This window comes from Clupea harengus, chromosome 8, assembly GCF_900700415.2.
Source record: "Clupea harengus chromosome 8, Ch_v2.0.2, whole genome shotgun sequence".
NCBI classification, from domain to species: Eukaryota; Metazoa; Chordata; class Actinopteri; order Clupeiformes; family Clupeidae; genus Clupea; species Clupea harengus.
Genome location: NC_045159.1, coordinates 12,839,636 through 12,866,027, shown reverse-complemented (window position 1 = coordinate 12,866,027; position 26,392 = coordinate 12,839,636). Strand labels below are relative to the sequence as shown.

Genomic DNA, 26,392 nt, shown 5'->3' with positions numbered 1-26,392 from the left:
ATGTCAGCATCAGCCTTGAATGTGTTGAGTCATTTTCAACCCATAAAATGCCAATTATTATAAAAATGGGAATTTTGTCAATATTAACGCCAGCATTGATGTGTTTCATCACAGTACAGTCATAACATTTAGTTCACAGCTCAGACAAACACATTTAAGTATCTCTTTAAATGAAGAACAGACTACCAGAAAACGTCTATCCGTTTATCCCGGAAAACTGTGCACACCATTTTCAGATTGAACGTGCCCTCGATCCATTTTTTCCAAGTGAAGGTGATTGGTTAGTTAGGAATCACTCGGAAGGAAGGTACCCTAGGTCAAACAGTGTAAACAAAAAGGCGAACTAAGTTAAGCGAAACAGGATTGTGCCTTTTGAAGGCCATACAGACTATTCGTTTTATAGTGCGGGGACTAAATAACGATATTACGTTGCCTCCGTAGGGTTAGCAGAGAAAACAAATAAACCTGGCTGGTGTCGGTCTGCCAAAACAATGGAGAAGTGGAGGAGTCACGTGCGTGGTGAATTGTTCAACAGAGATTGCCTTCAAAAAGATCCTTTTTCTGGTGTGTTAGTTTCACGTAAGTCGCTTGGTTCTATACGATTCTTTTTTCAATAACTGATATTTCATGGTTGTAAAATATACCTTTGTGATTAAATAATATGTTTGCCGAACTTGCTCAATGACAGTGTCAAGATTGGAAGAGAAACTTGATCTGCGAGACAAACTTTTTGACAGTCTTCAGCCTTGGTAGGTTAAAAAGTTTTCATCATTAACTGATTAAGCAGAAGATCAGATTTGACCTAAAAGTGGCCTCTCTCATTCACTGCTATAGCCGATGAGTAGTGATTGTGTGTTCATTGTTCCATTTTTCATTTGTGAGTGTTGAAAGACATGATGGATGTGCAGTAAACGATGATCTGTCAATCAAGCGTCAGCTGGCTCTGAGGGAGAGTGAACATGATAGAATTAAGGTAATGTGCCGTCCGCCAATCAGATATCCTATTTGCCCATGCCTTCTCTTAATGGTTATGGAGGCTACTTTAGTCATTCATAAATTCATATTGTTGGTTACATTGTCAAAAAGCACATTCAAGAATTATCACCTATCTGGTAGTCGGCTTTTGTTGCTTGTGTTAAACTTCATATTGTCTGACTGCTTTGCAGCTCAGGGATCGGGTTTCTGACCTGACTGCGGCCCTGTACCTAAAAGAGGCAGAACTGCAGTACTGCCATTCACAGTAAGTTTTTTTGTATTAACCCATTTGTTGAATATTTATTTATGAGATATGAGCAACTGTTGCCTCCCTGTGTGTATCAAGAAAAAATGTATAGTTTCACAGTACAGATTTAAGATGCATCCAGTCATCATCCTTGAAGTTTAAGTATCTGAAACACTTTCCTCCAGTTGTGAATGGTATTTTGTCTTCATCTTATCATCTAAGGTATATTTTAATTGCCATGTCCCTTTACATAATGTAAAACCATTAACAGTTCACGTAACGTAATATGTACATAACGCGAAATGTATAACAGTGGAAGTGGCGAGTAAGTGTGATCATGCCCCGACTCTTAGGGTTGTCCGTTTCCGCAATGAAGCCTTGGTCTTGTGCCGTGAAATGGCTTCTTTGAAGACCAGCATGGACGACTACCAGTACTCCCTGGAGATGCAGTCCAAGGAACTGATGTCTCACAAGCAGGAGCTGGCGGCTCTAAGAAATGGGCTCTCCACTGTCCAGCAAGAGAAAGAGGAGCTTCTGAGCCGCTGGATGAAAGAAAAGAGACTGGAGGCAAAGCGGGTAAACAGAGCCAATCAAAAGCAAGAAAGGTGAGAAGAGAGAGGTCTTTTTGTTGGTTAAATGTTTTATCTTTCACGCTCATCCCACCCATGTATGGTGAGCACATCTTTAAATCCAAGGCATTGTGTGATCATGCAAGCATAGACACTCTCCTACTCTATAACTCTAATGTTTGCTAGGTAGTCCAATGTCTATAACTAATATTTGTTAGTTATTTTTGACCGTTTGGCTTCATTTACCTTAATTCGATGTTTTATTGGTTAGCTTTGCCCACTCACTGTTCCAGCTGATGCTTTCCAGAGGTCTCTAGGGAGTACATTCTGTAATATTTGCACTTATTAGGTTTTTGCCTCTCTAATACTTCTTGTGCCTTTTAGGATTTCCTGTGATGCTGTCAGTAGTTAACTAACGTAGATACAAGGAACTACAAAATCTCATTTTGGGTGAATGAAGATTAAAGTGCTAAAAAAAGCCTCCCAGTTGCACATTACCCCATCCAAACAACTGTTACTCATGAACAAGTCTGTTTTTACTATAATCCACTAGGAGGCATCATTTCTGCCCAGAAGCTCAACCGCTACATCCAGATGATGGTGAACAAGATCTGAAATGTGAACCTAGCGTCATGAAAAGTTGAGGTTATTGTATTGGTTACATAACAAAACCATTTAAAAAAAAAAAAAGTTATGATCAATATCAAATATTTTTTTACAGGATGGGGTATACTATGGACATCTTTGAGATGGACTTTGTCATTTTATTTAGGCATTTTGCTATTATAATTAGGTGCATTAACTTTTATTTTAATTTATAGATTTATTATAGATAATTAACTGTTTTTTATAATGGATCTGACAACCATGGTACCATTAATTTGTATGTTTGTTTTTTTGTGTGCTGATTTTACACATTTGTAATCACTATGGTGCATTTGAAAGTATTATACCGCTTATTTGCTCTGAATGAATTTATATTTCACCAAGTCTGCAGCAACAGCATATTTGACTGTGATACGATGTTTTTCTAACAATACTCATACAAATGAAAACATTCAGAATGATTTTAGATTTTCTCACATTTAATTAGAAAATTAAATAAAAATCTGAAATAAAAAATGGCCAACAGCACATTTCTGATGATCGTGAAAATGAACATAACAATAATTATTTTCAACAGCTTGTTTCTTCTTAACCTGTGTTCTGTTGTGTCAATGGTGTCCAACAAAACAGAAAAGCAGCAGTCTCATTCATTTGTACAGGATTGCTCCACAATGCAGGACATCCTCAGAATTCACACACACACACACACTCACACACACACACACACGCACACAAAATCCTTCACAGCAACACAGAAGGCTCCATCCTTGACATGATTTCCCCCAGGAGTGAAAGCACAGACTGTTCTGAGTTTGGTGTCTCTTGCAGTAACACCTGTCAATGCTTCATGCAAAAGCAAACACAATAACAATTTCCACTTGTGCCGTGCAGCTCATTAGGGGTCGCCCATGGGTTGAAAGCTCCCCAGACAGAATGTGAGAAGGTGTTCTTTTGCCACCTTTTTCGCACAATCATTTATTTAGACTTCTTGCCGCTCTAAATGTATATCATGATCGCACAATGCAAATGACACTTATTAAATAGAATTTGATATATATAAAATGACAGGGCATCGTAAACCACGATTCCATGGGTAGCTTAACATTCTAAGTAAGACGGCATATGGAAACTGGAGATGATGCTGATCCTCAAGTCCTTGGCAAGCTTTCTCTCTCTTTTTTTTTAAACCCTTTAATTTCTGTCACAGAGAAGTTAAGCAATTTGATGAACAACTGAATTTAAAACTTGCAGAAAAGCCAAAGGATAATTTGCAATGGTTTGTCTCTTCTAAAAGTCCATCATGGTCAAATCAGATGCCTCGCTTCACGTGAAACCTCAACAGCATCTGTTTTGATCTCTCTAATCATAGCAACTGTTTGGTGGGTCCCTGTAAAGGGTTCAGCAAAAGTTGCCGAGTTTGAGTAAAACTTTAAGGGGGAGTTTAATGCGGCCGATATGGTGGAAGGGTTTTCAGTTTCATTCTTCAAAGAGACTGTATCTTATCAGTTTGTTATACATGAATGATATACAGATTGTGTGTGATAGAGAAAGAATGAAAGAACGAAATAGAAAGAGAAAAAGAAAGCGGTGGGCTTACAGAAAGAGAGAAAGAAAAGGAAACATAACAGATCTTTAGCAATCTTCATCCAACTCATTTGTCACTCCTTTGAGCCTTAAACGGGCAAAGTCCTCAAACACAAAGTCGTCATCTTGAGAGAAGCTACTGCAAAACAAGCCGGGGGAAATTATGTTAACATCATGCTCAACAAACATAATGCTGGTTTCAAAGTACCACACAACTAAAAATGATCTAACATTGTCGACGATTCATTGCCACATTCACGGCCTCTGGCGTTTACTGTCATTCAGATCCATGGCAACAGATCACTGATCAGATTTGGGTACATGAAAGGACACTTAATTTGATTTGCTGATTTTGTCTTCATAATGACAACAGCCAATGATGCTGTGTGTGGTTAGTTACAGCCGAGTTTAGGAGGGAATCTTTGTCCGTTATATGCTATGTTTTAAGTATTTTCCCAACATGCTTGAGATTTGAAATCTGACTTAACATGACTCATTTAAAACATTAATCACAAGTATGCGTTCATATTGGAAGTGTGTGTTTTGAAACACTTACTTTGTGTCAAACTCAATCAGGTTCGTGTCAATGGGAGGGTCAGCCTCTGGAACAGCTGTTGAAATGCACAGTAACGCTCAATCAAAAGGTAATTAAACCTCTTCACCAAGTTTGCTGTTTCTTAAATGATACAAATACAATGTTCTGGTGTACATCGTAGCTTTACACATTCCATCTTTTTGAAGCATACAACATTCAACATTTCAGTATATCCAACATTCAACTATGAATTACAGTACCAGTTAAAAGTTTGGACACACCTCATTTTTTTGAGAAGTTTTTTCTTTACTTTTTCTATTTTATACATGGTAGATAACACTTTTTTTGTTTAGTACATCATTCCATATGTGTTCTTTCGTAGTTTAAATGTCTTCAATATTAATCTACAATGTAGAAAATAATAAAAGTAAAGGAAAAACTTTTGACTGGTACTGTAGTCTCAATCCCCCAGCAGGGGGCAGAGGGGCAGACACCCGTTTTAGGCACAAATTGTTGCAACGTGCGCCTAAAACATGGCATGTACAAACAGACTGCACACGTCTAAAACAGCATTGTGGGAGGGTCATGGGAAGACTGGGAGTTTTGGGCAAAATGATGGGATAGAGAAACTCAAGGAGTAACTGATTACGTATATATCGTTGTATGTATGCAACCTGCTGTGAAAAAGCCCAGTCTGTTTTACAGTGAAAATGTTCCGCCTTTTAAAAGCAGTAGTAATCCAGATTGCGATTTGGATGCATGAATAGGACTATGGAACCAGTTTTCTGAGCACCAGTTTTGCTCATTTGTATCCTGTTAAAAACAACCTTCCCTTTGTTTGCCTTTTTATGTCTTGCCATCACCTTTTCACTTCCACTACCCTACATGTAGATGCCTGCTACACTATTCAGTCTGTTTGCTACAGCTGTACAAATAGTCTAAGTATGTTTTTGTTTGGGTGGTGTAGAATTACTGCCCTGTATTATCTCTCTGTTTGATGACACCTTAATAGCATGTATATCTATTTCCTGATCGCTAAACCTTTGATTCCTTTTAATCTTGGTCGGCTGCTCAATGATTGCATTCAATTACGCTCGTGATAGAATGATCTATTTCAGTTGCAGGCGTCGTAAATTACGGTCAGAGGACGGCGACAGCCCAGCCGCAGGTTCAGTACATTTAACGTGAAATGAAAAGGCACAGCGTGTGCTGGCCAAGTCGCTGTTCTACCCTGTGCTACCGAACGCACGTACATCTTCCCCAGAGTATTTGTGGCGCTTGTACCTGAAGGTGGCCGAGAAACAGGGAGGTCTGTAGGTTTGGGATGCATCAAGACAAAGGGCAGCTCCACTGCCACATCCCTGTAAAAACAAATACAAAGGGTGAGAAAAAAACAATAACAACGTCCCAGCTCAATCATGTGATGATTCTCAGGAAGACATTTCTGATAGTTTAGCATTAGCATTGATCTCTCTAGAATATCAACAAAATCAAACAAGTAGACGCAAAAGGATCAAAAGACAACTGAGTCCCAGGGAACCCCCACAATGTGTGCAAGCATGGCATTCACTCCTCTCTCTCGCTCTGTCTCAAACACACACACAGTTCAGCCCTAAATGGCTCAGGTGAGCTCAGAAGAGATGCTTGGAAACAGATCACTCAGGTGTAAAATTACCTCTCCAACAATCCGCTTAAGAGCCTGAAGAAACCCACCAGGGAGACAGAGACAGATGGGGGAAGGAGGGGGGGGAGGCAGAGACAGAAACAGACAAACAGACAAGACAGGAGGAAGAGATCAACAGAGGACACACACAGGAGAGGGAGAAATGAAATGGGATGAACTGAAACATAAAAAAGCAAAAAAAGAAGACAAAATCCAAGCACATATACATGTCATCTCATCTCTTGCTCTTGAAAGTGTGTGTGTGTGTGTTTGTGTTTGCCTGAACGTGACCATGTATGCGAGTGGGAAAACACTTTTAAAATAAGTAACTCGTCTACGTTCCTCTTGACTGGCCATGCGATTCAGCACCATGGATAGTTCTCACACACTGTATAATTTTAGGATTTACAAGGACACAAATATGCCTTAACATGCTAACACTGCAAACACAATTGTGCATGGGCTGCTCTCAGCTAACTGTGTTTGCTTGTAGCACAATGTAGACAAAGAATTTCTCCTAGCATACTGAGTGTGTCGCTAATTATTTTGACTAATTCAGAATGATATCAAAGAAAGCTTCAAGCTTACAAACACAGTTACAAACATGAAATTATGGCCTCTACTGCCGACCACAATGTGCATTTCAGTACGTCAGTAAGTCCTTAGTGTTCAAGTGTTCTCTGAAACATTACAATCCCGCCTACTTTAGACACCGCAATGGCCTAACATATGCATTTGGTATTCAGCCATAAGTAAAAGACAGCAAGGATGTGTGTTTTTAATCACTTAAGTGACTGGCAAATAGTCTGTCCAACAATGACTTCATCTTAAGCCGCTACGTAGCCACTCAATTACACTGAAGCCGTTACTGTAGTAAGTGTGCGTTTGACTGACAAAGGAGCACTTACGGGGGAGGAAAGCACAATGTGTTTGTGAGAGTCAGTCTGCGTGCGCACATGAGTATGTGTGTGTCTAAGAGAGTGAAGTAATGGAACACGAGAGTGCATGCAGTCATTTAAGTAAGTGGTTAGGCTCACCCTCCGCGTGAAATCACCAGTTTGACCTTCACCCGGTAGGACACCAGGATGCCCAGCACTTCCTTGTTGCTGACGTCTTTCACACTGTGGGACGCACCCCAAGGAAACGGTTAAACACCACAGCCTTCAACAGCTCTGACTAGCAATTTCCTGCAGTTGATATTTATGCTAGCGCCAGAATAGTTTGCAGCGAGGTTGTTCCAAATTCAACACCACAGCTTCCCCCCTTTACAGGTAGTGAGGTTAAACAAGTACCACAGGTTGAGCTTCTCCACAGGAAATGAAAAGCATTGAACGACCTATTTAGGTAACTGAAAAACGTGTGAAAATGGTTTACATGATTTAGCTACGGTCACTGAGAAGACATTAGAGGCGTGTTTCCAAAAGGCTTTACAGTGTCCATGTCACAACCACTAATCAGTGACTTATAAGCCATTCTCATTCTTAGATGCCTGATTTTTTTTTTTTTTACTGGTTGACTCGCATACTTTCTCTCTCATTATACTCTGTGTCTCCTAAAGTTAGATATCAATGGAGGGGCACCCCGGGTTCATTGACATCCACTTCACCGTTGAATAATAAAAAAAGAAACAACATGAAAGGTATGCCCACTGATGGGCTGGGTAAAACGACAAACCATATTAATGGCTGTTGTGGAATCATCCACCTAAATCATTAAGTTACATCTCAAATGTATGTGTAGCTGAACTGGTGGTCAACTGAGCAGGGTGCCAACAAAGCCATGGGTACACTGACAAAATATATACCTGTACTGTTGTGTAAAGCCATTGAAATAGCAGAATCTGCTATATGAATATGTACATTTAATTAGTATATCTTATACCACCAGGATGTGACCCAGAGCTCAATAGCACAGTCCTATGGGCATTAGCATTGAAGCTACACTCAACAGGTAGGTCTACACGAGAGGGACCAGGCGCCTTGCTATGCGGTCCCCAGTGCAGTGAGCTTACATGGTGCTCGAGGCCAGGTTGGTGTCCTCGTGCTTCAGCTTGCCGTCCAGGGCGAGGCCCCGCTTCTCACGGTTTTTGTCCAGGTTGGGAGTCAGTGTGTACACCTTACAGAACGTGGAGCTGGACGACACCTGGTCGCTGTGGGCAAAAGGCAAATAAGCAAACAAACACAACATAATGAAGTAAGTGCAATTTTAAAACTGCAGTCAGCTTTTTTTATTGGAATGAGAACAAGGTCCTGTATTCATAAAGCCTCTCAAGGGTCATAACATTAATTTACTGCAATGTGTTTTTTTTTTTTTGTCAGCTCAGCTGAAAGTGGAAGGTGTTAACATACGAACACATCAGCAGTGGAACACTTAAGTGTTATTTGGAGTTAAACTGCACAGGAAGGAGAGAATAACTGATGTCCGATAAATGTTGAAGACAACCCACTGAGATTTCTCTGATTCCATCTTCATCAGCTAGACCAGTTCCTAAACTTCAACTTGCTATCTAACTCCTACTACTACTACTACTACTACTTATAAAAGTGATTATTGAGCCAGAGTTATTTTTGTTTCGTTTTGTTGCACACGGCAAACCTATTTATATAACCAATACAAGGTTCAAAGGCAGGATTATTTATGAGAAACAATAATCAAGCGTTTGATAATGAGGTACATCAAAGGCACCTTTTGAGATGAAAAAAAATATGAAACTGAAAGTGGAGTCAGCATTTCCCCCCAGAAATGAGTCACTCAGCAGCTAAACAAAAACACACCCTTCTTTCAGTGTTCTTCACACAGCACACAGTTCTCCTCTATGCTTTGACCAGGACAGGAAGACTATTGTCCTGGCTGGTTTCCTTTCACTGATTGGTTCATTGTTAGCGGACCATGTCTTTTGCTTATCTTTCTTGCCATTTCAAAAACTCTGTCCACTCATATAGGCCATTTCCACCAACAGGGAACGGGTTCTTGAACCTTGGTGCCATGTAGCAAACCAGCCCACATCTCCACTAGTTTTGAGTGGAACCACTGTAATCAAGGATGCACATTGCACAATGCTGGATTGCATTGCAAGATGCCAGATTGCATCGATTACCTGTGAGCGAACCATGTCGTAACTATCTTTTGGTTCCAGCTGCAAACCAACTTTTAAGTTTCCAAACCAATTTATATTTAGTTGGAATGCTCCAAATGGTTCAAAATGTTGTGCATGAACTAGAATGGAACTGGTTCCCTGTTGGTGTAAAAGGGGTAATAGAGACCATATGTTTTGTTTTTAGACAATATAGTCGATTCACATTTGGCAGAACGCAAGAACAACTATAAAAGATAATACAAAAGGCATTGTGTATCGCCATAGCATGACTGACCTGGAATAGGAAAAAGGGAAGTTTTAACTTACTCTGCCTCAAGATGGGCCACTGGGCACTTATACTGTGCTGTGCTGAACAGGCATATGTCAGCATACTGACGAACTGAAGAGAGAAAGAGGAAGAATGCCAGAGAGAAGCTTAACAACCAAAAACTAATCTTAACAACAAAAGGAGCTCAAAATGGGGCTCAATTGTATTTCATACTTTCATGCTTTCATTGAAGTCTCTAATGGTATTTCACGGTTAAAGTATTTGATTACATTTCCCAGGCTTGCTCTAATCCTGATGAAGAACTGAATACAATGCACAACAGTCTACTTCAAGAGGACACACACATCTGGTAAAGCATACACATTCACAGCAGTCAGAAAATGCGGAAAGAATACAATAAGTGACTATATATGCAAATCGACTAAAAGTTCTCACCAGAGATTTTTACTCTTTTGACTGTCTTGGTTGAGTTGTTGGTGACATGGACATTCACACTGATGGGCTCTCCATGGTAGTATAACTACAGACAGTAAACATTCAGTGAGTCACAGACATAACAACAGGCACTTCTGGTGGAAAGCTGTTACCTTGGTGTAGCTGTCGGTAGGGAAAACGTATGGCTAAGGAATGTGTATTAAAACCGGATGTCGTCACTTTAATCCGGTCTCTGGTTGGATACACATCACAAACACACGTAATCGATGGGTTTTGGGGGAAATGAGGTAATTGGTTAGCTTAAATTGCAGTATCTTAGGCGATCTAATTGACCTGACTAGCTATAGCGGAATTAACAGTGCTAGCTTTGTGTTTGGTCATATAGCTTCGTAAAAGTTCGGTTAACAAGTCACTTGTGTGTTTAGTTGTATGACTTCGTAAAAGTTCCGTTAACAAGTCAATTGAGCATTAAGCCACCTGACTATAATGGGTCTATTCATATCAGCATTCTAACGTTAGACTTATTAGCAGCGAGGCTAGCTAGCTACTATGTGTTCCAATGGATTGTTGGTCTAAGCGTTAGCTTCAGTTAAGACCTACGTGTACCACATGAACAACTAACCGAGTCAATGTAGACATATAAAAAGTTGTGTAGATAGCTTTATTCACATAAGCCGTATAACTTCACAAAAATAATAATAATTTAAAGAAAACCGATCGTTTGCATGTCAGGCGATCAAACACAACTTCTCAACTAAAAAGTAAAGGTCCTTGTCCATTTCTGTTGAAAAGTTTTATCCAACCAGAGACCGGATTAAAGTGACGACATCCGGTTTTAATACACATTCCTTAGCCATACGTTTTCCCTACCGACAGTAGCTCTGTTTAATTTTAACTATGCGATTACTTATAACGCCCAGACATAACAAACTGCAGAATAAACAATGTCAACATGCCACTACAGAGCATGTTCACTGCTATGAACCACGCTACACCATAACGAAGGCCAACCCTAACATTTGTGCTTGTGCAGAAATACGATGTTAAGGAGCTTTTGAGTGCCAGCCATCTTTATAACACAGAAAATAGGTCTATAACAGACACAACAAGAGTGTCAGACTTTAGTTTTTTTAGCTATCATTTCTGCCTCTCGTTTTCATGCCTGCGTGCCATGATTACCTCTTTATCTAGAGAGGCCTCCAGGTGAAGCGAGCGATCGGACATCAGGAAGCTCCGCGTCGTCTCCACCATGGGCTGTGGTCCGGGCTTCTCTGGCGCATACTGCACTTTACGAATCACTAACCTCACTGAATTCCTTAAAAGGAAGACAGAAGAGTACAATTATAACACCTTACAATTCCAGTCACAAACTTGTGGACACACATCTGAATGGACTCCACTGACAGATCTGGAACAATCTGAATCTGGTTAAGAGTAAGAGAAAAACTCACTCACCTTTTGTGTATCTTCTCTTCTACTGTTTTGGCACAGAACGCTCTGATCTCAAAGTCAACTCCACAGGCCTACAGGCAGAATTGGACATGATGAATTCATCCATCACTTCTAATAGAACACACAGACTATGGTACAACAGGACTTGGGCTGCGAGCAAGTATTAAATCTAAACGGAATAAATTGGGCTCTCAGTAGAAAATCTTCCCATTGGAAGTGTTAATGGATTAATCATGACTTGGACCACTGATTCAACTGTGTTTTATATGCTTGCATGATGAAGTACAATCTTGAAATAAGACTCGGTTTCGTATTCATCATTTCATGCAAATTTACAAATGGTTTAAGTATGTCACAAGACAAATTCATTGTATAAACGTGTTTGTGTGTGTGTGTGTGTGTTTGTGTGTGTACACACTTTTCCAGTATCCTCAGGTCCAGGTTGCAAAGTGACGGAGCAGGGGAGGTTTTGAGGGATCTATCAGAACAAACACATGAGCACCAACATAAGCAACAGCATCGGACATGACACACACAGTCTACACACGGTTATAACCCCATGCCAAAACTGAGTTCTCTCTCATCATACAAATTATGAGCGTTACTCTATAATTCTAGATCATCTTTTCCACTTGCTGTCAGGACTTGGCCACAGTGATGAATGGGTAAGTGTACTGGTCAGAACATCAGTTCAAAAGGTAGTGCGTGCGCTGCTGCCATGTATTCCTTTGAGGCGGTAATAACATCATGCATCATAATTCATTATTTGTCTAAATTAATATTCTGTTTTAATAACTCTAACTGAGGTTTTGAACTTAACACCACTCGGTTAGAGTGTCTGCTTCACTTGGGGTCTCGTAACAGTGCTCCTCTGACTGGCCTCTTTTTTATTATTGACTCAAAACTATTTGAATTCTTTTTAGTTCTGACACTGAGAGAAACTTTAAAAGAATTAAAAAGGCATTTGGATGGATGTGTTAACCAAGAAAACCAGAACTTGTCATTCTGTTACTAACATTATTAAGTACAACAGTACATGCATTTATAGCATCATGTGAACCATGCAAGTATAAGGAACTCAAAAAGCAGAAGTGGTTTCAGCGTTTCGCTTAATGTCAACCCTAAACATAGCAACCCGTGTCTCTCTCAGCACATATGAACTTTTTCATTGCTAGTTGAATTAAAGATGGTAAAAAACTGTTACCCACATAATGATTAGTGACAAACAGAAAAATCAATCCATTACACATCTTGACCAGATTAGATCTTAAATCCTTAGACTACACAATAATAACCATGTCTTTGTCTATATTTTGGACTTGTTTTATTTGTTGTTTTTGTTTTGCATGATTAGACAGGGGTAAGCCACTGAATAGATGCCATGTATAGCTAAAGATGATAGCTATATCCAGAGGCAGTTAAGTCTGTCTGTGCATGTGCAGAGAAAAAGAGTGTGTGAGTGTGCGGCTGTGAACTCACAGTGAAATGAAAGGGATGCGCGTGCTGCCCTAATTTCCGAAGCAGTCTCTCCTGCAGGCGACTGTTGGGCTTGCGCTCGTCCGGGATTGGTGGGAAGGCCTGAAAGGTGGAGATGTACAGATCCTTCCGGAAAGACAGGCCAAGGACGTCCAGGTCCTCGCGGCCATACCGAAAAGCACAGGTGAGGGTCACAAACACTGCAAGAAGACGAGCAGAAAGAGGAGAACATGAGAGAAGAATTTCATCGCATCGTCGTCTCGTGTTCTACAGTACCTGTGTAACATGTAAAAGATAATGGCAGTGTTTGAGCCTCATTGTTAATCTGACAAAAAGATTCTAGGCAGCCGAGACTAGTCTGCCCTCATCCAGTTCTACAGCTTTATGAATGACAAATAACAATGAAACCAATTATGTTCAACTAGCAGAACCAGTCTAGTATCCTTTTACTGACAGAAACATCCCAGCCACGGTTATTCTTCAGCCTAATCATTCAAACCTGAGCCTGGAGAAGCCTCAAAGGGATGTGACTATCTAACAGCACCCTGGATTACTGTCCTCCATCATATTACTGTACTCCCTCTATTCCAGTTTCTTACACAAAACTGCAATTTCTTGAGCACAGAGTGTGTCCACTGGGAAACTCCTGCACTAGATTATAGACTTTTGGAACAGGTAGGACAACCCTGGGAGTAAGAAAATATATAGATATAGATAAATACCTTTTCTGTCTTTGAGATATTCTGGGTCAACCAGGATTACACCATCTATGGGAGGGGGGGGCGGGGGTAGACACAAATGAATTTATAGTTCTTCTGAATACCTCCTTAATCGATTTAACATGCATGTGATTCTGACAGCACCAACTTGCCTACTGGGTCCACGTGATCCAAATGATCCACGAAATCCCTCTTTCCCAGGTACACTGTGACCTACAAGGAGTTGAACATTTTTTTTTTTATCCTCTTTCTTTGAAGAGCGCATGAAGAAGTACTATGCAACCACTTAGGAGTCACATGTGCATGACAGGGCAGTCAGATACAAATGACTTACCTTACAATTGGGGCTAGACTTCTTGAATACCCTGTGATAACAAAGTAAGGGGGGGGGGGGGGGATAAACAGGTAAAATACTCAAATACACGACAACACAATAACAGAATGCCTGCCACTCATAAAATACAAACCGGTGCAACAATAACTATTATGCTGCAAATTACCCAGCATATTAACTGAAATTCCAGGTCAAGTAATCACACATTAACAAAAGATAATAGCAATTGCCTTAGCAATCAATTACACTGCCTACAATGACAGACAGCCAGTGATTAAGTAGAATTACTAGTGCATTCTAAGATTATCCAGACAAATTACACCTCAATTTAGGACAGAAATCACTGAGTCATTCCTATGAATTTATTTCACCATACATCGATGCAATGTTGGTTTCCATGGCAAGAATCAAAACATTGACGATTAGGCTAGAGGCTGAGATCAGTGATGTGGTCTTTGCTTGTTGAGGATTCAACCCTCGCCTAAAGGTGTTATATTTCATTCTTAGTCATCATTCCAGCTAGCTACCAAAGCCCGTCTGGACAGACCCACACACACACACGGCAACAGACCAGATGTGGGATATATGCAACTGTGGACCCTTAAAATGTCATATCCTTAATGCATTATGTTTACTACACTTCCTTTGATACATCACCATTCATTAACTACAGAACGTATCGTGCATTTCACCATCTCGGTTGTTACAATTATGCTCAAAATGATATAGTGTGCGCCAACTTCGTCGCTTGCAAATACAGACTGAATTTGTAAACGTGTAGCAACGCAGACGGTTATGTCCATGATCGACTGAATGCAATATACGAGTGATAATTGGCTGGGGACATGCGGTAGATGAGTCCACAGCTGCAACAGAATATATTAGCAACCCTGTCTTCAGGGGTAAATTATTTGAGGCAAGCTAGCTAACTTAACTGAGCCAGCTAGCTGCTTATCAAAACAAGGTTCTTGATCTTCGCGCTAGCTATGCTCATACAACAGCAAACCTCTGACGGAATACCTTGAGCTAGCCATTAGTTAGGTCGCAACATTACATGGCTGAATAATTGCTCGAGTGGCAATGCACAAAAGGGAGCTCTGCGGTGTCCAGTAAACTTGATTTCTTTCTTTGCAATCACAGCAGGCTGCAAACTATAACGAGCTAACGTTAGAGTTGCAGTATTGGTTAACGTTACCATTTACTGACTGTTCACGCCTCAAACAGCTAGCTACCAGCGCATACATAGCCACAATATATGTTGACGCTACTGCAATGAGCTATCATTACCTGGTCCCCGCCTTGTCCCCCATCTCCAGGACAGCTTAAAGCTGTGAGCTTAGCGACTTTTCGGATGGTCCGTTTAAAACATTCAAATAGAGAGTACCGCTTTGTATATGCCTATCTGGGTTAGTAGTTTTCTACCTCGGTATTTCTTTCAGAGCGTGCTACCCCCACACTTCCCTTCCTTAACTCCTCCTCCACTGACATGACTGCCCTGCATTTGCTGAAATCAGTTTGGGTGGCCCTAGGTTTCTGTGGCGTTTTCTCTGCTCTGCAGTTCTGTGATGCAGACCGCAGATTATTAGGTGAGCAGACATCAGATCCGTCGGTGTGCGCTTTTGTTTTGAGAATAATTGGCAACATACTTGAACACTTGAAAGAACACTCGGAACGCACTTTTGTTACCACCGGTGAAATAGCGGACTAGCTGGATAGACAATAAATAATACTTATTTATTAAACAATACATGTCCCAGTTATCCTCCAACGTCTGACACATTAAACATGACCAGCCACTAATAAAAACATTCACGGTCATATATAGTTTTAGCTATGTAGGGAAAAAAATGTTTTAATCTTGCTTAATGCTTTTACTTTTTGGCCCCATATGGTTTCCAGAGCCGAACAACAGTGCAATAGAGCACAATAACAGTGTGTACAATAATGCTAGACAAGTTCCTGAACAAGTTCCTCAAGAACAAGCATTCATCCGATCAAAAGTACACGGCCACATAGCCCAGCAGTTCATAAGACCAACAAGAGGGCTCCTGTTCAAGGTCCGTGTCCTTTAGACTCGGATGGTATAAGAGTCTGAGTGGGTCACATAGCGGACCCAACGCTGTGATGATCCTGGCTGAGTTGGGGTTAGGCGAAGGAATCGTATCTGAAGGCCTGTGCAGGTGTGCTTTGGCAGTTCAAAGCACATGCCCACCGGTCCCACTTCCAGCAGAGACGCTGAGGACAGTCCTGGAACCTCCATCTGAGTACATCAAAGATTTTGTGCTTAGGTTGATCATTGACACTTTCAAATAAAAAAACCCCACAAGAGTACACATTTCAAAATATAAGGCAACACAGGAAATAAAAATAACATACATTTAATATACAATCAAATACAAATAATCCCATGTTTGGTAGGAGTGTCAAACCTTAAACTCTTTCATCTAATTTCACCCATCTCACTCTATAGTCTTCATTCATGCAGGTATGTTTTTTCCTGTCGACAAGCACCTTTTTTTCCCCATACAGAAGTGACTTTAACCACACTCATAAAAAGCCACTGTCCACCAGACAGCAACCAACCCAGAGCCAGCCTCACCTTGAACAGCGCCAAGAGCTGTGAGCCCCCCGGGAAGCGAGGGATCTCCCAGAGAACAGCTTTATTTTTGGGCTGGAGCTCGGCACGCTGGTCTGGGCTACTCAGCTCCTGTGAGAGACTGAAGGGGGTGACACACAGACAGAGCAGCAGACTCTTTAGTGGGCCTGAGGTGCCCAAGCAAAGCATCCAAATCCCCCTTAGATAAAACTAAGATTGGGGAACAGGAAGATAGTCTGAGAGTGCAGCAAGAAGCTGGTGTGCCTGAGTGTGTGTGAGTGTGAGAAAGAGGGGGGAGGGATTATACATGGTGTTATAGCACAACCACAGTAGTTCCCAAAGTGTGGGAGCATGGAGTAACAGCAAGGGGGACTGTAACATTGTAAGCACTACCATAACACCATATACTTATATCAGTATCCACATAGCACTACCATAACACCATATACTTGTATCAGTATCCATACAGGACTACCATAACTCCATATACTTATATCAGTATCCATATAGCACTACCATAACTCCATATACTTATATCAGTATCCATATAGCACTACCATAACGCCATATACTTATACACCAGTCCCATAGTAGAAGCTTACTTATTTCCATAAGAAAACAACTCTGTATAGTTGGGACCTACCTTATTGCACCCTTTGGGACAGGGACAGAGATGGACACATTAATAGCAGCACTAGAAAGATAAATACAGCAAAGAATAACAAGATTAGTTGACAAATACACATGGCTAAATTACTAAAACTACAGAGAAGCTTACAGAAAGCACAGCCTAGGATATTTGTAGGTATTTCATCTGCCCAGCCAGTGAATGTTATGCAAGGTATGACGAGGCACAAGTTACCTCTTAGGAGGCAAATCACACCGTAGCTTCAGGTAGAGTAATAATCTGAAGGCAGAGGAGAGGAAAATTCTATTATTTATTATTATATCAAAATATTATTATATGCAGAAAAGTATTTAAAGTTTAAAGTATTTAAAGTGAACACTGCTCAAGGATTAGCACTTGCACCACAGGCCTCCCGGCCCAACTCAGTACCTGTTTCCGCTGTCCCTCTCCACTGAGGTGAACAACCGAAATGGTGGTGGACACGGCAAGTCATCACAGACCTGGTATTGCATTATTACTTGCTGGAGGAGAGAGAGATAAACAAATAGCTTCAGCATTCCCACCCATTTTCATTGACAGCATTTCAAAACGTTTCCATGACTTTTCAAGGACCTTTAATGAAATCTCCATCACAAACACAAAATTGCATATTTCACAGCACAGATTGGACCTAATTACTGCATGAAAATGAAACAACCTTTTCAATTTAAGACTACTTTGACATTGTAAATTCAAGTAGAAACTGTAACTGAAGAAATTTTAACCACAACACATTCCCCATGGAAGAGTACAATGACATAATTAATTTAGTTACACCTACACACAGCAGTCAAATTTCATGACTTTCCCAAAACGTCCAATGAATTTACTGAATTTCATGACCGTGGAGACCCTTTAGTTTAAGATTCCACAGGGGTGTTCATCAAGTGCTTGTGCATCTGTCTGTCTTCCTGTGTGGCATAATTACCTCGCCTTGGCTAGGGCAGACTTTTATGATTCTGTACGTGTCAAACTCATCCAGTTTAACTGCCTGGTGAAAACTGCATTCGTCCACACGCACCGCAGAGCCATAGCCTGGTAAAGTACACATTGGAGAGAGAGAACAAAGTAGTACGTAATCACATAGTCAAAAGAAAAGCAAAATGATGCGCAATAAAAAGATAAGCAATGCCTGGGTTACAAAGGCTTCAATAGGGTTCATTTTACAATTTACATTTTACACAAGGTGCCGTCATAAAGCCTTGCACAACACAGCGTTATATTAATAATTAAAATATTAACCAGGCCACATGCCATTTGATATCATATAAAGCTTGCCCTAAGACCAAACGCCACGTGCATGTATACATAGCTTTTAGGTATAGTTAGTGAAGTTGTGGAAATTACAAGATGTTGTTGGTGTATGTGTGTTTCTCTCATTCTCTGTCTGGGAAAGAAGTACTACTCACCTCTAAGCTGTGACTTTCCTATGCTGAGTCCCTCATTTAGTCCGATCCTCATCTCTGCCAGCCAGAAAGAGAGGAAACAACAAGGCAGAGGGTGGGGGTGGGGTGTTAAAAGTAAAATGAAGACTCTGTGAGAAGGGAAATTCATGGGAGATAACAGGGCAATGTGTGTCTGTGTGTGATAAAAAAAAAAAAAACAAGGAAAGGTTTATGTGAAGCAGCTTAAGGTCGCGACCAGGTCAACAATCGTTAATTAGCATAAGCGCCGGCTTATTAGCATCCGCAATGGCACTCACCTGAGCAGTTTGGCAGATAACATTTCACCCTGATCTCTCCTTCTATGTCAGCTTTCATTATAATGCCCTGTTTCAAACACAGAAGTGTAAAAAGCCTGTTTACAAACAAAACAAAACTCAACACATGGAAGGATTTCTTTCGTGTCTGAACTGCACTTACATTAGAGCCGATAACCATGGCTAGCCTTTCAATCACATCCACAAATATCTCATTTTTTCCACCCTGCAGGGGGATATAAGAATTGTAGTAATGCCTTCATGTCTTCACATATCTAAGATCATTAGGAATGTGGTTTCTAAAATGTCAGTACTGCACAAATATCACTGGAGCACACAGAGTGATTTGTCATTATTATTCCCACATTTCATGTTTAAAAAAGAAACTCAATAAACTAACCAGAGAAGTTGTCATCTACATATAAACACTGATTGCCATCTGGTTAGTTCAGTGCCACTGCTCTGGCTTAGACTCTAGTTATCCACACAGACCTGTTCTCCACGGTTGGCCATGATGGGGCGAGTCGCTGCCGCACTGGGGGCCACTTTGCTCTGTTGTGTGTCTGCTCCAAACTGAAAAAAAACAGATCACCACACATCTATTTGGATTTGGTATTTTAATTTCAACTCATGTGTGACTCGGCAGACAGAATGAAGATTCACCATACATTTCTACTGCATTGTGGTTTCCCCCCCCCCCAAATGTTTATCACCACACTGGCAGTTTAAAGAAGTCACACTTGAAAATCTCCACAAAGAAAACTATGCTGATGGTGGCAATGCAAAACGATCCATGTATGACTTTTCATTCAGTGCCTCAACACAGCATTGGACACTGAAGAGGGAGCGTCAGTCTTACCAGCCCAACATTACTCAGGTCAAACAGACTGAATGGTTTGGAGCTCTCCGCCTCTGTCTGGATGAAGTTCTTGAGAATGTCAGTGGAGGTGGTCTGGATATAGCCATAGTCCTGAGCAACACAGAGTAAGGGGCAAGTCCAGAGTGGAAGATGTAATTGGAGTGGTAGGAAATGGAAAATGACAATGTCCTGGAGAAATTTACATTGGGCACATTGTCCCACCCAACTGCAATGGTTTCCAATTAGGGTATTTTTAAATGAAAATTGTTGCATCACCATACGTACCACCATTTCATCCAATAGTTCATATATGAGAGCAAAGTTTGCTCTGACAGATTTCTCACACAAAGTGCCACAATAATCCTTTGTCAGAGCTGTTAATCTGCAAAAACCAAACAGAGTTCAAACCCAGTGTTCAAAGACTATTATCAGAAATGCAATCCATTTACATACAAAATCACTAAAATACCTACTACATTCACAACACAGACTGTATAGAAAAGTGGATATACTGGAATACAAAAATATGAAGTAATCTCACCTATTAAGAAACTCAATGATGGTAAATGGAGAGGCACTGGTTTTTGTGGAGGCAACCCAGTAAAGCCCTCCTTGTCTGACGTGTATGAAATGCATGTCTTTATGGGTCTAAACAAAACATATTGATAGACAGTCTCATCTAACAAGAATAAACACAGTGAAAAACTGTCCTGATTAATTTCATATTTATTCAATTTCATACAACCCTACCATGACGACAGGTGGCTGATCGCCGCTTAAAGCTGTCACACTTTCATAGAAAGCATTGATGGCATCAACTCCAGCTTCCCCTCGGACTGATATTTCAAGTTAAGGTCACAAGGAGAGAGACAGTAATGCAACTTTTCCTGTCCTGTGCATGGCAGGGCAGCTGTTTACCTAAAATTAGGAGACTATCGAAGGATACAGTCTTTGAAAATGAGATGATCACCCTTAGAAGTTAAGATGAACACCTGCGAAATCATTGTCCCTAAAAGAAAGCGCAAACAGTGAGGCAAATACATGAAGTACACAACCATAGATGTAGTGTTGGAGCCAATAAAATACAAGGTTGTAACATTTTAATATACTGGTGGAGCAATTAATAATAACTGCCAGAAGCACAACAAATGTGAACCAGCTGATAACTGAGAACTCTTTCAAAACAGTGGGTTGAGGGTTGCTGTTGCCAAACCGGCAGTATTAGCGAGCTAACTACATAACAGTTAGCTCACTTGAAGGCATATTCACTCACTTGTTACTCCGTTGTTTACGTAAAAGAATGATGAATCAGCCACTCCTTTTCGAGTGAAAAGTATACACTGAAATGGTATCTAACACATTTTCATAAGTTCGTAAATATTATAACAACGAGCTTTAAGGTAGCTAGGATAGCAACCTAAGAGGCAACTTCCCGATTTTTCTTCTACTGCCGTTTGTCACTTTCCCCACACTTTCACATGATTACTGCCACCATCTGGACAGAAAGTATACATGCTTCAGGACTTACCAGATACCTTATAAATGTCAGATGTTCTTATGTATTTTGGCTAAACGGAGAACAGACAGCTGAAAAAGAAAATTAGACGCTCCATCTAAACCTCTTCCATTCAAAAGGTTACGATATTTCCCTGATAAATTCATTAGATAAAACCCTTCTTTAGACAGAAAACAAAGCTTGTTGTCATAAAAACTCTTCAGGTATTTTCTCTAAACACACAACTAAAATTATTTTTGTTAACTAATAAAATGATAAATAAAATTATATTAAATATAAAATAATGTATTAATATATAATATGTGTGTGCGAATTTTGGCAAACTCAGCATGACATCTTTTCAGCGATTGATTTTAATCTCATTATAACTTTGGGGGTCCAAAATGGCATAGGCTACATATGTCAAAGCAGGCCTTTGAAAGACTGCCTATTCAGCACTTCCTCCCTCCTGTGGTGCAAAGCACACTCTTCACCACATGCACCGGGGAGAAGAAACAAACTACTTAAGTGAAGACCAATGAGATCTTGTTGATAATCACCAAATGATACTGTTAATCTGGTAGTTAGAAAGCAGACCTTTAAATGTGTCCCATGCAGTAATCCTTCCTCTGTGTGTGTCAGTGTGTGTGTGTTGGCATGGTGGTGATTCTTTGACTGCCCAATCAGAAACATTCATTTTGTCATTGATATGTCATACCTAAATTAATATTTAACAATATATTTGGCAGTGTAAATATATTTACAACGTTTTAACAACAGTTTTAGTACAATTGTTGATCTAACTTCAGTCTGTCCTTAATTAGATTTGTTACTAGTTGATTCGTGTTATCAGGGAATGTCACACTCTGTCCCCGGCATGGAGACATTTTCATGATTGCCTATACTTTTATTTTTCGTCCTTATTACCAATAAGAGATTTATATGAGTTGCAACTTGCATGAAATATTTACCGCCGTTTTCCCCATGTCATTGGGGTTTTACGGCACCCTACTCCATTAAGGGAACTTTAAAAGCATGGTCTTAATTAAAACCTGTCCAGTAAAACTCAAGGAAGCGATAAAGCTGACTGGAAAGACCTAACCAGAAATTAGAACAACTGTTCATACCAGTTACCCAGTGTTATAACTGAGAATATATTTTTCTTTTTTCCCTTGCTTTTCCAACTAAGGTAAGCTAGCCCTAGTTAGTATCCAAGAAATAGAATATTGTTACTTTAGTAGACACAAGTAGAAAAATAAGAGTTGTTTATTGATAGGTCTGAACATGAATACAAAAGTGAAATACAACATGTAACTTATAACTAAATACAATCCGGTTATGCTATTTATTTCAACAACTTCACTGACATTGTTTACAATTCAGGACAGAATGTAGAATTGTGGTATTTGTGATAAGGGTGGTGCTGTACATGTGGGCCAGAACATCATTTTTTTCACATCCGCGGTGTTGAAACAAAAAACACATTTTTGTTCTAGTATTTCCATCTGGAAAGTGCTGCTGTAACTGCCCATAGATACCAGATAATGAAAGAGGATGTGGATGCTGAAATGTAATGATTGCATATTCTGTATGATTACTATGCTGCTCACCTTTTATTTTAGCGCATATCTCAGATTCCTGTGCCATCCCCCTCACACCTGTTTGAACGCCTCCTCGCTGTACCTCACCGCCTCTTGGCATTCAGCCCAATGCCAGCACCTGAACTGCCACAAATCACACATCATTGGAGGCCTCATACTGCCTTAAGCTTTATTGTCCAAAACCAGTCATCAAGAGATCATACACTTATTTATTTTTCTTTAACTTTTTTCTTTATTCCTCTAGAAACATGAAGAAAACTGCATTTTGTTTTACTTCTTTGGTTTTGTTCTGATTCTGTAAAATATCTGTCTGCTAAGATTGGGTAAACACACCTCATGCTGATAAAAGGTAACAGATGCTTTTGATTAAAATCAAACTTAACCTGTCCTCTATTCAGCAACAGTAGTTATAACATGACGACAGACTGCAAATACCTATGTCTCTGCCGTCTACGAATGAGTGAATACATGCTGCATACGTGGCAAAGTGACAGCCCATGTAGATGTGAGTTCACTATCCTTTGGCCAGGTTGACTGCTTACTAGTCTTTCATGTAAAAAAGAAAACCCAGCTGTTTTGTCTGATCTAGAGGGGGCTTCAACTTCACTGTTCAGACTTGCAGTTATTTTAAACACACAAAGGCTACTCTTGTAATTACTACTGAGGAGGAATCTTTGGAAAAACAAATCGCAAAAAACAGCCAACATAGCTGTGATGAGGCACTTACGTTAATCCCATACTCCACTGACCATGCACATGATGTTATTCTGGAGATAGAAGTTTACAACAAATGTTTATGTACTTTAAGAGAGACCAGCTCTCATAGGAAGCAGAGGCCTATGTCTGGTCTCTGTATGTGTCTGCTCCTGACATTTTACTGCCAGTTGACTTTCATTTGATGTTTAAGTTTATAGTTTCGCCCCCAATCCCATCCAACCACAAAAACAAAATGATTTGCACATGTGTTATATCAGAATGGTACTCTAATGAGCTGTGTGTCTGTGTGTGTATGGGGGGGGGGGGTACCTTACATTACAGTTTTGAAGCTTCAGGCAAGAATGGGCATGGGGGCGGAGACATTTCAAGGTTCTTAGCCTATGGCAAAAGTGCAGCTAATAAGTGGTACTGGCATCAGTATTTAGGCAGACTGCAGTGTCTGTCATTGAACTTGGACTGGTGAATTCTGCAGGCAAAGGTAAGAACCAAATGACAATTTTTTTCGCTGCCAGTGAGCACGGGTCATAGAAACTAAATAAGAAGAGGAACCTTGGAGTACCCATGGCAGCACAGCAATATTTAGAAAAACCTTATGGCTTAGGTCTTTTTTTCTCATTTACCTTTGACTATGCTGAACCATACCTATTTGTCCAGTCATTTACTAATTCATTCAGTCAACATCTTTGTTTACGTATGTATCTGAAATCACCATTCCCATTGTTTGGTGTTTGTGTGGCTTTCCAGGTCATGGTGTGACACATGCTATATTGTTTTAACGTATTGTTGTATTAAAAAAGAAAACAATAAGAATGACATTCATCATCTTAGGCATACTGTGACATCACCTCTAGTGTTTGTCCATTTAAATGTCCATATAAAGTAATGATTGTGAACACTGTAAAACTGTTAAAAATGTAAAACACAATTAAAATTGTTCAGTTCAGTAAGGATGACTCCCCGGAGCTACTGCACAGGGGTGCTATTGTCCTTAGTGCTGCTGCCAGGTAAATGACAAACCTTTTAACAGTGCTCACCACATTTTCAATTTGTACCCATATGACATTCTGGAACACATTAATGACCGTATATCTTTACACTTTTGCTTTCCTCACCATAGTTTTACTGGAGGCCACTTCTTTGTCCAAGGTTATCTATAAGAGAGGTAAGTCAACGAGACAACTGTCGATTCTTACACATCTCACTCTTTCTTTTATGATATACATATATATTTTTGAATCCCACTTCAAAAATGTCTTCATATATGTATGACAATATACACGGTTGTGTATGGTTGTGTAACTGTGTGCAAAGACAGAATATTTTCAATGCCTTAGTTAGCTGTGACACGGAGTGGTCATGTTGCGTTACACCATGTAATTAACACTCACTTTGATCCGTGGTGTCCTTCCCAATCCAGCTGTGGACAGACTTAGCATCGACCCTGTCAAAGCAAACGACTTCCTGTCCAGCTCCCGGCCCAGACGTGCTGTCGATCCCAAGTGGTTTCGCAAAACCCCTGATTTCCAGTCCTACTACCGCTACTACAACAGCATAGGACACTATGAAGGGGTGAGAGCAAAAAAAGAAACTAAACAAACACACATGTTTAAAGGAATGTAGAGTTACATGTGGTGGCCAAAGGAGTAAAACTATATGTTATATAGTTTGAATATCTGTTATATATTCGGAATTTGAGTTTTTTTTTTTTTCTGTGGGTAACTTTGATTTCCAACATCAACCCTCTCTCTCTCTCTCTCTCTCTCTCTCTCTCTCTCTATATATATATGTATATATATATCTCTGTGTATGTCTATCTCTCTCTTATCCACAGCTGTACGAGATTGACAAGATCAGAATCCTGTACCAGCAGATGCGTCACCTAGAACTGGAACATGGGCCTGACGCCTCCAGATACCAGAACCTCCTAGGTGCTCAACCAACCCCACCTCCCCCCACACCTGCCCCCACCACTCCCCCTCCCCCCACCACACAGCCCCCACCACCGCCACCAACACCGGCACCCTACTCTCAGGCTGCTGTCATGTACCTCTGCAATCCCAAGGACCCTCAGTGCAAAGCAAACATTGTGTACATGCCGTTGGGTGCTGTGCCCATTCTGTGCGACCCTCGTCACCACCCAGCCTGCAAGCCCACCATAGTGGAGGGCCCCATGGGGGCTGACATTCCGGCGGCACCTGTGGCCCCTAAGGTCCCCGAAGTCCCTGAGGAACCCGAGGAGCCTGTCGCCCCTGCACCCCAAATATTAGACACCCCCCAAGCCCCACCGGCCCTGATCTTCAAAGGCATGGAGTATGACTGCGACCCCTACTGGGATCCCGACTGCCTGATCGATCACCCACCACGGGCTATTGTGGAGGAACCCCAGGCAGCCCCAGCCGCACTGGCTACCAAGGCCCCGCCTGCTCCACCCGCTCCCAGTATCGCAAAGGACGAGGAAGAGGAAGAAGTGGAAGAGAAGGTGGAGGACGCGGCAGCTCCAGCTCCACTTGCAAATGGCAATCCTGCCGAAGCGGAGCCAACCGGCGATCCTTATGATTACCAGCAAGAACTCTTTAATCCATACCTCTACTCTCAAGAGGACTCTGATGAGTAGACCGCCTGACAGACTGTAAAGGCGCATGTGGCGTTTAACAATATTTGAGGATTCTTTCATGCAGGGGGGTTAAGTATGCAAACTTGCAGTAAGGACAGCAACTTAAAACCAAATTGTGCTAAATTAGGCTAGAATATATGTAGTCAGTGAGGATGATTGTTGGATCTCACCTGATGAGAGACCT

General features: G+C 40.7%; 4 protein-coding genes across 11 annotated transcripts; 2 read left to right on the top strand and 2 right to left on the bottom strand.

Annotated features, from left to right (window-relative positions):
- Positions 1-266: 266 nt before the first annotated feature.
- si:ch1073-143l10.2 (uncharacterized protein LOC565165 homolog) lies at positions 267-2,916 on the top strand. Its single transcript, XM_012829986.3, has 6 exons — positions 267-579; positions 689-749; positions 883-973; positions 1,167-1,240; positions 1,576-1,827; positions 2,345-2,916. Exons 1-6 carry the CDS (start codon positions 492-494, stop codon positions 2,433-2,435), a joined length of 657 nt encoding a protein of 218 aa, XP_012685440.2. The 5' UTR covers positions 267-491; the 3' UTR covers positions 2,436-2,916.
- Positions 2,856-15,560, bottom strand: arrb2a (arrestin, beta 2a). Of its 4 annotated transcripts, none has more exons than XM_012829980.3 (16): positions 15,248-15,560; positions 13,961-13,991; positions 13,779-13,839; positions 13,630-13,674; positions 12,911-13,107; positions 11,850-11,909; positions 11,435-11,502; positions 11,159-11,294; positions 9,980-10,064; positions 9,583-9,655; positions 8,191-8,328; positions 7,217-7,300; positions 6,192-6,215; positions 5,801-5,877; positions 4,538-4,592; positions 2,856-4,120 (listed from the first exon to the last, which is right to left on the bottom strand). In XM_012829980.3, the coding sequence occupies exons 1-16, from the start codon at positions 15,268-15,270 to the stop codon at positions 4,030-4,032; spliced, it is 1,248 nt and encodes a 415-aa protein (XP_012685434.1). In that variant the 5' UTR covers positions 15,271-15,560; the 3' UTR covers positions 2,856-4,029. The 4 variants fall into 4 exon arrangements, with proteins under 4 accessions (XP_012685434.1, XP_012685435.1, XP_012685436.1 ...); XM_012829981.3 differs by having other exon boundaries at positions 2,856-4,117; XM_012829982.3 differs by lacking the exon at positions 6,192-6,215.
- A 113-nt stretch (positions 15,561-15,673) lies between these two features.
- ap4m1 (adaptor related protein complex 4 subunit mu 1) lies at positions 15,674-25,057 on the bottom strand. Of its 5 annotated transcripts, none has more exons than XM_031571930.2 (18): positions 24,983-25,057; positions 24,707-24,745; positions 22,887-23,000; positions 20,728-20,790; positions 20,532-20,617; positions 20,323-20,429; positions 20,067-20,163; positions 19,782-19,892; positions 19,415-19,495; positions 19,086-19,148; positions 18,926-18,992; positions 18,633-18,686; positions 18,152-18,258; positions 17,614-17,705; positions 17,419-17,463; positions 17,200-17,250; positions 16,560-16,677; positions 15,674-16,220 (listed from the first exon to the last, which is right to left on the bottom strand). In XM_031571930.2, the coding sequence occupies exons 3-18, from the start codon at positions 22,975-22,977 to the stop codon at positions 16,029-16,031; spliced, it is 1,425 nt and encodes a 474-aa protein (XP_031427790.1). In that variant the 5' UTR covers positions 22,978-23,000; positions 24,707-24,745; positions 24,983-25,057; the 3' UTR covers positions 15,674-16,028. The 5 variants fall into 5 exon arrangements, with proteins under 5 accessions (XP_031427790.1, XP_031427792.1, XP_031427793.1 ...); XM_031571932.2 differs by having other exon boundaries at positions 22,887-22,995; XM_031571933.2 differs by lacking the exon at positions 24,983-25,057 and having other exon boundaries at positions 24,707-24,762.
- On the top strand, positions 24,544-26,208 carry and3 (actinodin3). Its single transcript, XM_042708393.1, has 6 exons — positions 24,544-24,598; positions 24,712-24,756; positions 24,982-25,163; positions 25,426-25,770; positions 25,834-26,032; positions 26,192-26,208. The coding sequence occupies exons 1-6, from the start codon at positions 24,544-24,546 to the stop codon at positions 26,206-26,208; spliced, it is 843 nt and encodes a 280-aa protein (XP_042564327.1).
- Positions 26,209-26,392: the final 184 nt, after the last annotated feature.